This window comes from Ranitomeya imitator, chromosome 6, assembly GCF_032444005.1.
Source record: "Ranitomeya imitator isolate aRanImi1 chromosome 6, aRanImi1.pri, whole genome shotgun sequence".
In the NCBI taxonomy this organism is placed as follows: domain Eukaryota; kingdom Metazoa; phylum Chordata; class Amphibia; order Anura; family Dendrobatidae; genus Ranitomeya; species Ranitomeya imitator.
Window position 1 is genome coordinate 112,240,652 of NC_091287.1, and position 12,641 is coordinate 112,253,292.

At 40.5% G+C, this 12,641-nt stretch overlaps 1 protein-coding gene across 2 annotated transcripts in view; it reads right to left on the bottom strand.

The window, feature by feature from the left end:
- NEK10 (NIMA related kinase 10) overlaps positions 1-12,641 on the bottom strand; it is a 337,168-nt gene that overhangs the window by 249,425 nt on the left and 75,102 nt on the right. For both annotated transcript variants that reach the window (XM_069730006.1, XM_069730007.1), the window contains exons 4-8: positions 12,069-12,184; positions 11,869-11,967; positions 11,219-11,303; positions 6,588-6,629; positions 1,458-1,536 (exon numbers count right to left, since the gene is read on the bottom strand). In XM_069730006.1, coding sequence (XP_069586107.1) covers positions 1,458-1,536; positions 6,588-6,629; positions 11,219-11,303; positions 11,869-11,967; positions 12,069-12,184 — 421 coding nt within the window. The remainder of the gene's footprint in view (positions 1-1,457; positions 1,537-6,587; positions 6,630-11,218; positions 11,304-11,868; positions 11,968-12,068; positions 12,185-12,641) is intronic.

The window sequence follows — 12,641 nt, forward strand, 5'->3', positions numbered from 1 at the left end:
TAAAGCCTTTTTCTCCCCCTAGTGGCCGGAGTGTGAAGTGTAATGTGTGCTGGTGATATCTGGTCAGTAGAATTCCTTCAGTGCCATCAGACGTACCATCACTCCCCTTAGCGGCAGAGTGTCATACTGCACCGACCAGATCTCTGGGGTGCTGCACTACCCCATCTAAGAGCAGCATAATGTAGGCAAAGAGATCCTGAATCCAACAATGTATCACTCAGTTTGCTGGGTGCTGCCATTCTGACACAATCAGGGTTTTAGATTTAGCAATGCAGCAGAGCTGAGGAAGCTTGCCCTGCCCACACCAGGCTCTCAGTGTACATAACTATAGACAATAAGCTGCTTATCCTAGAAGGGGCGGAGGCGAACTTGGGCTCACATGCTACTGTGTCCTGGCAATGATAAGCTCCTGGTGCTAAACCAATCACTGCACGTAAACAATAGGACAGAGCTTGATAAGAGAGGTATCACTGAAATCTGTTTTTTATAACTCCTACAGCATGCTGTCTTCAGATTACATAGCAAAAAAGTGCTTACAGATTCCCTTTAAAGGATAATGAGATCACTATAGATCCAATAGCTTATCTTTAGATATAACCCTCAAAGACTTAAAGAGAGCCTGTCACCAGGTCAAAAGTGACCAGTTTTTGGTCTTATTTTATTCATTCTGTTCCAATTAGTTATTATTTACTTATTTTTTAACCCCTTAATGACTGCCGATATGCATTAAAACGGTGTACGTTAAGGTGTCTTCTGTGGTGTAGAGAACAGATCTCTACACCACAGAACTCTATGGGGCCAATTCATCAAAGCTTTTACACCAGAAAACTGTGGTAAAAACTTTGAAAAATCACAAAATATTTGCACAACTTCCTGTTGAACAACATTTTGAGACTTTTGGCATTTTAACGCCAGTTTGAATCAGCCTCAAAAAAGTGGGCAAAGGTGGTGAGGAGCCAGGCCAAACATCTGCCAGTCAAACGTGGTGGCATTTTGTACGCGGGAAATGCTACTCCAGTCCCTGACTGTGCTGGCATCTCTGGTGCAGTGTACGGAGGTGCAGGCCACTAAGAAGAGGTTCCAAATTTAATAAATGTCATCTGCCTCTCAATGAATTTGGCACCAGGAAGACTGGCAGAGTGTGACCCTGTGCCACACCAGTCTTGATGAATTGACGCTTATGAAGTATTAGACATTTCTAATACTATTGACACATTTCTAGAGATCTGGACTCTATGGATTCATATAGCATCAGAATTAACATGTGATTTTTTTTATCTTCATAGTGTCAAATACAACATTTTTTTTGCTGTAAGAGGAGGAGTACCCTTCCTCATTTTTATGCCCCTTTATTTTCTTTTCCGTCCCTCCTGCAGGAAATGTATGCATAAAAAAACTGTCATGTATATTCATTTATTTTTAAAGAAAAAAAAATCCTAGCAGATAATTATACTTACAAGTCATATTAACCAGCTTGTCAACATTAAATTCATCTTCGCCTGATGAAAGGTACGTATTGCACGTTACCTGCATGTACTAAAAATAAAAATGAGTTATTCCATAAATGTCCAGTAGATGGCAGAACAGCATTAAAAGTGATGCAGTTGAAGGAAGAACAAAGTTTATTTTGTATGATTTGGGCTTTCTCCTGGTGGAGAGTGACAACAAGCCAAGCCTGGCATGTCAGAGTGAGGAGACTTATAAGCAATGCATGGTCCTCTGGGACATTAAATATACAAATTGTTTCTTCAGAGAGGACGCCACCGATTGGAAGCAGTGATCCTGAAAGTCAATATTGCTTTAAAGATTAAAGCATCAATATTGACGTTTAGGATCACTGCTTCCAATAGGTGGCACTAGAGTTCTAGTCCTTTTCCGCTCTGAAGAGACAATTTACACATTTTGTATCATGTAAAAGCACAAAACAGGTTTTAAATTGCAACAGAACTACATCCAAAGACATGCAAATATTTTTTTGTCCCTACACTAGGCACTTTTTGAGGCAACTATAGACTAAAGTTAGGCAACAAAATAATTATTACAATGTAAGGCTCTGTTAACATGCTGGAGTTATACATAGGAGGTGTATGGTAGGAGTATTCTCACATCCAACATAAGCCACTGTGAAGTCATATTGTGGCATATGTCGGCCAGAATGTTACTGTATATACTTGAGTATAAGCGAGTTTTTTGTCACATTTTTCGTCCGGGTTATACTCGAGTGAGAGTCCAGAACATGGAGGGGCAGCGGCAGCGACGGAGCAGGGGGTCATAGGAGGCAGGCACCGGCTGCGGCTAAAGCAATGGGAGTGGAGACAAGTGAATATTAATTTCTCTTAAGTAGAGGGCACACACTGTGCGCGCTACTTAATAGCAACGAATACTCACTGCCCTCCATGCCCATAGACCCGGCGTGGAGAGCAGTGAGTATTCCGGCAGCTATGCTCTACTTGTAAGCAGCACATTACGTCCCTGCCATGCGCTGTTTAAAAGCATGTTAGCTGCTTGCACCTGAACAAGATGCTGCAAAGAAGCGCAGGAAGGCAAGTAGGATGCTTTATTTTTTTTATGTTTCTTGATGGGGTCATACATACAAGGATAGGGATGAGGAGCCATGCAGACCAGGATATGAATGCATACCGCGTGCTCTCTCCACTCATCAGGCTGACAGCGCATACTTCCCTCTTAGCCCACAAGAGCGGTGACTCCGCGTGGCTTCATATCTACTGGGGGATAGCGTCACCTGTGACACACTATCCTGCATCTGCAGATTGTTTCTACATGCTGGGATCTATATATCTTCAGGCTTCCTTTTGATAGCGCCATCTGGGCCATACTCCCCTGTGTCCATGGACTGCTATTATCCCCTGAATTCCATATAGCTCCAGACCTTTTTCTGATGCAATTTAGTTCTAACCTTCGGGGCTCCTTCAACATACTAGTTATCTAGCACACTGATGAAGGTCCAGTTACGAACCCCGTTTTTGCATCACAACACGTCCGGAGTGTGCCAGTCACTTATTATCTATATGAATGAGGAGGCATGCATACAAGGATGGGGAAAAGGAACCATGCAGACCAGGATAGGGATAAGGAGCCATTCAAACCAGGATGGGGATGAGGAGCCATGTAAACCAGGATGGGGATGAGGAGTCATGCATACAAGGATAGGGATGAGGGGATAATGCATAGCCGGCTTATACTCAAGTCATTAAGTTTTCCAAGAATTTGTGGTAAAATTAGGTGCCTCGGCTTATGCTCGGGTCAGCTTATACTCAAGTATATACTGTACGGTACTTTGAAAAAATATATATTTATACCACATGGTACTGAATAGCTGTAAAAAAAAGCATAGTGACAGATAACATAACCAACATAACACACAACACAAAAACACACTCTTCTACCCTCTATCAGGAGAACGGGGAATGTTGGGGCACAAATGTGAATTTGAAGGGGTTTTCCTATGAACAAAATTTATTTTAAAGGTGATTTTAATCAATAGATCTTGGAATAAGATCTTTAAAATAAAATGTTCCTATACCGAGATAATCTTATAAATGTGCCCCTGCTGTGTACTGTGTAATGGCTGTGTCTGACCGTACAGGAGCATGGTCTGATCATACCACAGCTCCAGGGAAGGAAGCAAAAGAGAATACAGACAGGACAGTAGGGGTCACAGCTGATTATTTTTGTGAGATAAAACATTTTTAAAAAACAGGCTTTGAAATGTTTTACCTCAGAGAAAGAATTACCGTATATACTCGAGTATAAGCCGACCCCCCTAATTTTGCCACAAAAAACTGGAAAAACTTAATGACTCGAGTATAAGCCTAGGGTGGAAAATGCAGCAGCTACCGGTAAATGTCAAAAGTAAAAATAGATACCAATAAAAGTAAAATTAATTGAGACATCAGTAGGATAAGTGTTTTTGAATATCCATATTGAATCAGGAGCCCCATATAATGCTCCAAAAGTTTATGACGGCCCATAAGATGCGCCATTATTTAAATATGCCCCATATAATCCTGCATAAAGGTTAATAATGGCCCCATAAGATGCTCTATAGACACATTTGCCCAATATAATGCTGCACAAATGTTGATTATGGCCCCATAAGATGCTCCATAAAGATATTTGCCCCATATAATGCTCCACAAACGTTAATTATGGCCCAATAAGATGCTCCATAAAAATATTTGCCCCATATAGCACTGCACAAACGTTGATTACGGCCCCATACAGACACTTGCCCCATATAGTGCTGCACAAACATTATGGCCCCATAAGATGCTCCATACAGACCCTTGCCCCATTTGCTGTTGCTGCGATAAAAAAAAAAATCACGTACTCACCTCTCCATCGCTCAGGCCACCGGCACTTTCAATATTCACCTGACTTCGTTCCGGCGCCACTCCGTCTTCAGGATCTTCAGCACTGACGTTCAAGCAGAGGACGCGCACTAACCACGTCACCGCGCCCTCTGACCTGAGTATCACTGCAGAAGACGCTGAAGACGGAGCGGTGCCCGGAACGAGGAGCAGGTGAATATCGCGCAGCGCTCCCCTCCCCGTTATACTCACGTGCTCCCGGCGCGGTGCAGTCCCTGATTCGCCGGCGCCACAGCTTCTTCCTGTACTGAGCGGTCACATGGTACCGCTCATTACAGTAATGAATATGCAGCTCCACCTCCCATAGGGGTGGAGCCGCATATTCATTACTATAATGAGCTGTAACGATGACCGCTCAGTACAGGAAGAAGCTGTGGACCTGCAGGACCTGCAGGGACCGCGCCAGGAGTAGGTGAGTATAATTAGACAGCCCCCGCTCCCCCTCCCCTACCGACCCCTGGGTATGACTCGAGTATAAGCCGAGAGGGGGACTTTCAGCCCCAAAAAATGGGCTGAAAATCTCGGCTTATACTCGAGTATATACGGTACTTGTGATCCTGTGCTACTTGTCTCTATACTCTTTTGCTTTTTCCCTCGAACAGTAAAAATGTCATAACCACATGTAAAACCAGGTATAAGTACTTATTATAGTTTCAGGTGAACATGCTGCAGCGTTTCTGCCGCTATTTCTGCCTTGATCCTTTCTCCTCCTCCTCTTTGACACTACTGCTACTGTATATAGTGTAGTATGGCTGGTGGCCATGTGGTTAATGGGTGGTATGTATCACAGAGGTGGGTGGCCCTGTCATGGAAGCCTGGGTTTGTTTTGCTCAGCAGATCTACTGCTGAGGGTTACTATGCATTGGGAAGGCTTCCAGGTGACCAGGTCCAGTCACCTACATACCCCACTCAAGGGGTGTGTCTGAAGACCCAAGATGGAATCCGTGTGTTTTGTGCACGGGCAGTGCTGGCTAGGCTGAGCCAGAGAGAGGAGGCCTGTGGTATACCTCCGGAGAGGATGCCTCTGAGGATAAGAGGTATCCGGGAACCTGTGCGGTCGTCACGGACAGTTAACTGACACTAATCCGTGTTAGGCACACCAAGGCTCAGTGAGGACCGTGGGTAAGGTAAAGCCGAACAAAGGGCCGGATGGTGCACGAGGTGCTGCATGTTCCAAGTACTTGAGATTCGGTTTATGCTGTGTATTAGTAAACCGAATGGACTTTTGTTTTAACCCTGAGTGTTCCAACGACCGGCCAAGTGAGTACTCCACATCCACAGATAGTGGAGAAATACCACAATAGGAAGAAAATATAACCTGATCTCTCAGTCAGCTCCTTTCTCCTCCTCCTCTCTCTCTCTCACACTTCTGCTACTGTATATAGAAAAATATAATCTGATCTCTGTCAGCTCCTTTCTTGTTCTCCTCCTCTCTCTGACACTTCTGCTGCTGTATATAGGAAGAAAGTGTAATCTGCTCTCAGTCAGCTCCTTTCTCCTCCTCTTCTCTCTGACACTTCTGCTACTGTATATAGCAAGAAAATTTAACCTGATCTCTCAGTCAGCTCCTTTTCCCTTCTCCTCTCTCTGACACTTCTGCTACTGTATATAGGAAGAAAATGTAACCTGATCTCTCAGGCAGCTCCTTTCTTCTCCTCTCTCTGACACTTCTGCTACTGTATATGGGAAGAAAATGTAACCTGATCTCTCAGGCAGCTCCTTTCTTCTCTATCTGACACTTCTGCTACTGTATATAGCAAGAAAATGTAACCTTATCTGTCAGTCAGCTCCTTTCCCATTCTCCTCTCTGACACTTCTGCTACTTTATATAGGAAGAAAATGTAACCTTATCTCTCAGTCAGCTCCTTTTGTCTCCTCTCTGACACTTCTGCTACTTTATATAGGAAGAAAATGTAACCTGATCTCTCAGGCAGCTCCTTTCTTCTTCTCTCTCTGACACTTCTGCTACTGTATATAGGAAGAAAATATAACCTGATCTCTCAGTCAGGTGAAAACCTGTTTTCACTGAAGGCAGATTTAAGCAGGGAAATCAGAAAAGTGGAATCTGATAAATGGGGAAAGATATATATTAAAAAACTTTTTTTTATTTTCACTTGTACTACTGATTTTACTAATTGTTTCCATTTCTTCATTTCTAAATAATTATTAACAAGGAAATTAAAAAAAATGGAGTACCTGTGCAAGAACTTCAACTCCATTAATTTGATGAAGCATTCCCTAATTGAAAAAAAAGTTAGATGCTAATATTAAGAATAATAATAAAATTCACATAATGACTATTATATTAATATAAAGTATAAATTTGTCTTTAAATTGAGGCGCCAAATGTCATTGTGTTGTCAAACCATGTACGGTATATAATTTGCAAAGTATAAAATCTGACAAAACACACGGATAACAAAGAGGAAATCCTACTTTATATTTTTAACATCTCCAAAAAAATGTACAAAAATATTTGCTTTATGAATGCAGGGATTTCTAATAGGTGCTTTCTTTTTTGTACAAGTGTTAGCGCTCACTTGCTACTACAGTGAGAACACAATTTCCTAAGGGCTCATTCAGATGTCCAAAATTCCCATACGAGTGCTGGCTTTGGTTTTCACGGGTAGCACTCGTACCTGTTATAGTCTATGGGGACATTCACATGTCCATGATTTTTCACAAAATCGAAGGTCTGCAGAAAATCACAAAGACATGTCCGATATTGATTCGAGGATGAGATTAAAATAAGTAATGCAAGTCTATGGGTCTGTGAATGAGACCACAGAAGAGGAGGTTAGCAGGGGGCTGATACAGCAGGGACGGACTACCATCATTGATCCTGGATTAGGGTCTTGCAAATCTTTTTGCTCAAGTCTTTGAAATTATGAATGGATTTCCTAGGAGAATAAATAAATGCATGTTTTCCTTAGATCTAAAATACAAAGTGAAATATTTTCCAACAAAGCTAATGGTTGATATGAGGTTTATAGTCACGCACCGTGTCATCAGTCATCAGTCATTGTAATGTTTTCTGGCCGGTCGTTAAACATACATGAACTCCAGGATGCATGGAGAATTGGTAAAGCAAGTCTGAAAACGCGCAATCTTAGTATTCTATTCAACAATAGGAGCCGTTGAGGTCTGGGGAAAGTCATCTGATTTTTAATACTATTGTTTTCAGTGTATTAAAAATGTGTCTTCTTCCGCCCAGGAATGATCCTCTACTAGGATGGAATCACAAATACAGTTTACAGTGAGCCAAAGCCAGAAGTGGATGAAAAATAAAGGGAAATATTAAAGGAGTTGTCTTGTTCTATTGTTTGTTGACCACTGGATTACAGATTGCAAAAATAAAGTGAGCAATTACTTATCTTCTTTGTGTCCAATGAATCCTCCTTGCCACTGATCCAGTCTTTGTTGATCAGCCACAGCGGTGAAATCATGACGAGAGCTCATTTAACTGCTGCAGCCAATACCTGGGCTCTACATTGGCAGCAGAGTCACGGCTACAGCCAATCGATAAAGATGGGAGCAGCAGTGGAGAGACATCGCTGGATCTCAGAAGGGTGAATAAAAGCTCAGTTTGATATTTTATCAATCTGTGAGTCCATGAACCATGAAAACTTGAAACACAACAAGCCCTTTGAGGTAAAGCTTATATTCCTCTTTTCTCCAGGATACACTCAAAAAATTGCAATAAAACTCTTTGGTACTTTTCAGTAGGTTCCTGCTATTGGCCATCTGCCCTTCATTCAAAAACACCATTATTTCGCATTTGCCATCTCTGCTACTACTACAACGTTTGGGCCAACATCAGTGGCTACATTAGGTGAAGTCCTGAAAAGCAGGAATATGGCGGAAGCCCCAACAGGGCCTTTGACTGCAATGAGGTAGACAAAGTTGGTTGAGGTGCAAATTAGACCATGCTTCTGTGCCCATCTCAAAAAGTTGGAAACTGCCAAAACAGGGTGTCTCAAGAAAGTCATTGGTTACGTCAGGGGTTCTGCAAGAATCTTATTTTTAAGTTCTTGAGATGGAAGCACCAACATTGTCATTGATGTGTGGCAAAAATGCAATGTGAACCTGGCCTTATTGAATGAAACAAATCAATTATGGTGACGATAAGTAAAAACACAAAATCCATCGAAAATGCTTCACCACATACATATGGTGTCTCTAGGAGCCTTGGATATGAGATGTGTATTTAAATAAGGTTCTTCCAGAGGATGATAACATTTACCAAGTTGGAGGAAAATGGGTGCGATAAGGTGCAATGAGGCTAGAGCTGCCAGGAGAAGTTGTTGTAAAGCTTATCTCACCACCATTTCCATGTTTCCATATAGGAATAGTGTCAAAAGCTACTTTATGACCACTGTAAAATATTGGAACGTGAAGCCTTGAAAGAACAGATGGATCGTAACAATTGTAGTAAATAATATCTAATCATCTAAATCAATAAAGCTCAACAATGCTCCTAATCCTTTCATCTGTAGTTATCTTTACACAGTTGGAAAATATGCAACCTGCTTGTTATGTTGATATTATGTTAGGATATTAACGGACATTTGTATTTCGATAACGATGTGGTTTACTGGATAAACTGATGAAAATCAGAAAGTCAGGGAATAATATAGCATATCTAGCACGATTACCATTTGGCATCTTCTAGGTTTTCTAAGTAAACACATTGATCACTTATCATTTATCTACAAGATAAGTGATTAAAATATTTTTATCACCATAACAATCAACAAAAAAGAGATTCCCAAGGTTTCCTGCATGAGTGGAGTGGAAGTGAACATGAATGATCACCATATTATTCTTTTCTACGAGAGTGACCTGGGTAGCGCTCTGCTCCGCTCAATTCACACGAGGGACTATGGGGTCCCTGGTCTTGCAATGGCAAGGGGTCCCATTGGTTAGATCCCAGTGATCATGTGTTAACTGTGTATGCAATGCTATAAATATTGTTAAAGTCTTTGACAAATGGACTAGCCTCCTAAGAAATTGGGATGAATCTGTCCCATTACCTTGGGATCCATTACCATCATGCCTCAATGTTGGGTTGACCCAATTACAAATTGTTAGCAAATTGAAATACTTAGGGATTATGTGAGTGGTAGGGACGATGAATTACACATATCTTAACATATTCTCGCTTATGGGTAAATTTCGGAGTAAAATAGATGCATGGTGCCGTCTGTACACTGTTAGTTATTGGTAGGAGTAACCTAATTGAAATGGTTCTCATGCCACAGTTATTATATGTACTGCATAACTCCCCAGTGTGGATTCACATAATATACTGTCATAAAATACAGACCGTTTATAGGGAACTTCTAAGGAAGAAAAAACAGCCGAGAATAAAATTAGAGACACTTCGCTGGGAGAAATATATGCGAGGGTTGGCAATTCCACACCCATGGATATATGATATTGCTTTTCATTTGCAACATTTTCACCGGTGGTTTCAAAAAGATAGTATTGGGCAAATCGGAGGGTTGGTTCTTATGGGAATACACCTGGAGCTCCCCACTTGGGGTTTTAGAAATAGGATTACCATCAGGTGATTGGTTTAGATCCTCCTCCTTCGTCATGATGTCTAAGGTATGGGATAGGGGGAAAGGTATGCCGGGAGTGAAAGGTTATACCAAATTCATTCCAATCTGGAATAATCCCCTTGTACCTGAATTCTTTAAATTAAAAGTCTTCACACATTGAGAGGGGAAAGGGATCAGCAGACTTGAGAAGTTTTAGGATAATGTCTTTAAAAGTTTTGCACTATTTCAATTAGAGTTTGATCTATCCCACAAACTTTTCTAGCATTACCTGTAATTAAGGCACGCCTTCAACTCTCAAAAAAGCCAATCATCTATAATAGTTTCTGAACACTCAGTCATTGACACTATCACCTCCTCGGACTCCACAAGGGGGCTAATTTCACATATCTACAAGATTAAGTCAAAATAGCAAGCGCAGCTGGAATATATTTCTTTGGAACAATGGAGAGAGATCCATGAACTAATCCCAAAGTTATCACCTTGTGAATCTCAAAGATTATTACAAATACGTCTTGTCCACAGAGTGAATTGAACCCCAAGCTTTTATTTTGGATCTTGTGGAGAGAGTATTTGGGATGAGACTGGAGCCAGAGCCCAGAAGATGTATATTAGTTCTTTAGGGGGAAAATATAGACGTAGACTCTACAATAGCTTTGGGCTTCTCGAGAATTCTTTTTTATGAACATAAACTGCTGGCACATCATTGGCTAGATCTGCAACCTTACCACAATTGAAGAACAAAATGAATAATATTATATTTATAAAGAGAGAGTCGATGTGGGGACCCTGGTTAGATACTCCCGCTTTCCCTTCCTACATACTAATAAGAGACAGAGTGATCCTTTCCTCCCTCCTTTTACACTTACACCTTGAGAAAAAGGAGAAAGGAAGGAATCAAAATTAGAACCCTATGACAGAACAGTCAACAAAATTTAGCTCTAGGTTAGATGGATGGATTTTGTCTCTACCCAAAGGCTGGTTAATACCAATTTTTGTGCTTGTTTTTGATTAACTAACATCTATATATAAAATACTATGATTGCCTTGAACTAATCTGTAACTATGTTAATATACTATGTTATTATTTCCTCTTCCTGTTTGGAGAAAGAAAACTGAAAACTGTATATAAAGTGGTATGGTTTAATAAAAATGATTAAAAATTATGCATACAATGGATAAGCGATAAATGTTTTTAGAAGGAAAATTAATTTTTCATAGTTCTTGATGTAATTGAAAAGGCAAGTCGATGTATGAGAACCATACCTGATAAAAAGGGTCCCGGATTAATAATCTCAAGCAGATCAATACTCGTAATAAATGAACAGATGGAGCTCTGTCAGTCCATTCTCTGTGTTGGAAGAATGGATGGAAACAAAAACAAGTGAATAGCAACATATTTTAGAACAAGAAGCCTAGATCTAATTGTTGAACTTCCATATTTAATTAGATCATTATGCATTATTAGTTTTCTGTATAATATTTTCCAGCCAAACTGCCAGCTGAGGTTTTGTGGAACATACAGTGCGTGGGAGAAGAGCGTGGGATGTATGACTGGAGAAGTCTATGGTTATTAATGGCGGGGCTGCGAGGGAAGCCAAAGAGAGTGACACATTTATTTAGGTTTGGAAGGAAAAGAGAGACTGACACACAGTAAAACTGCGCAAGAATGTCTGGAATCCCAACACTCCAGGAATTAAAGAGATTTTTACAATTCCACGCAGCTGCACATTTTTGTCTTTAGGGATTAAATATTTGCTTAAAAATCTGCAATATTCTGTGAAATCATATGGATTGCATTCAATGTGCAGACTCATTATTAATATTTTAAATATTTGTAATTCCTGAAATAAATTTGTCTAAAGGAGCCAAGAATAAAACATCCAAATGTGTTTTTTTATTTTTTGTTATTTTACCTGCATCCAAGCCTGTTATTTACCAGAGCCATGAATATGTCAAGGAATAAGTTATGTTGCGAGTGCTCCCTAAAATTTCTTTCATTTTTGTAGTTAATGCTAAAAATTAGAAAAAAAAACATCATTCAATCATAACGAATAGTAATAAAGATACAAATATTGTCATTGTATTTACAGAAGGTACGGAATATTTTACCTACCTAAATTTTTCAAGTTCTAGAGATTCAGTAGATTCTTGCCACTGATTTTTAGGTGGGTGGTTCTTTCCAAATTTCTGCTGAGTTTTTGCTGTGCTGCTAATTTTCAAAGCAGGAAGCTTCAAATAGAAAACATTAGATTGCAGATTTATAGTGGATATTGAAGTAAATAATGGTGCAATATATAAAAAGATAATAACAGTGGTTTCACTTATCTTTCATGTTTTTTTTTCATACACTGACTTGCGCTATTTACTTGGGATGAGGAAATGAATGGGATATGGCTTGAGTAGGCACACATAAATGCTTCAGTAGTCTTGTGCCTTAAGGTACCGTTACACTAAACGACTTACCAACGATCGCGACCAGCGATACGACCTGGCAGTGATCGTTGGTAAGTCATTGTGTGGTCGCTGGGGAGCTGTCACACAGACAGCTCTCTCCAGCGACCAACGATCAGGGGAAAGACTTCGGCATCGTTGAAACTGTCTTCAACGATGCCGAAGTCCCCCTGCAGCACCCGGGTAACCAGGGTAAACATCGGGTTACTAGGTGCAGGGCCGCACTTAGTAACCC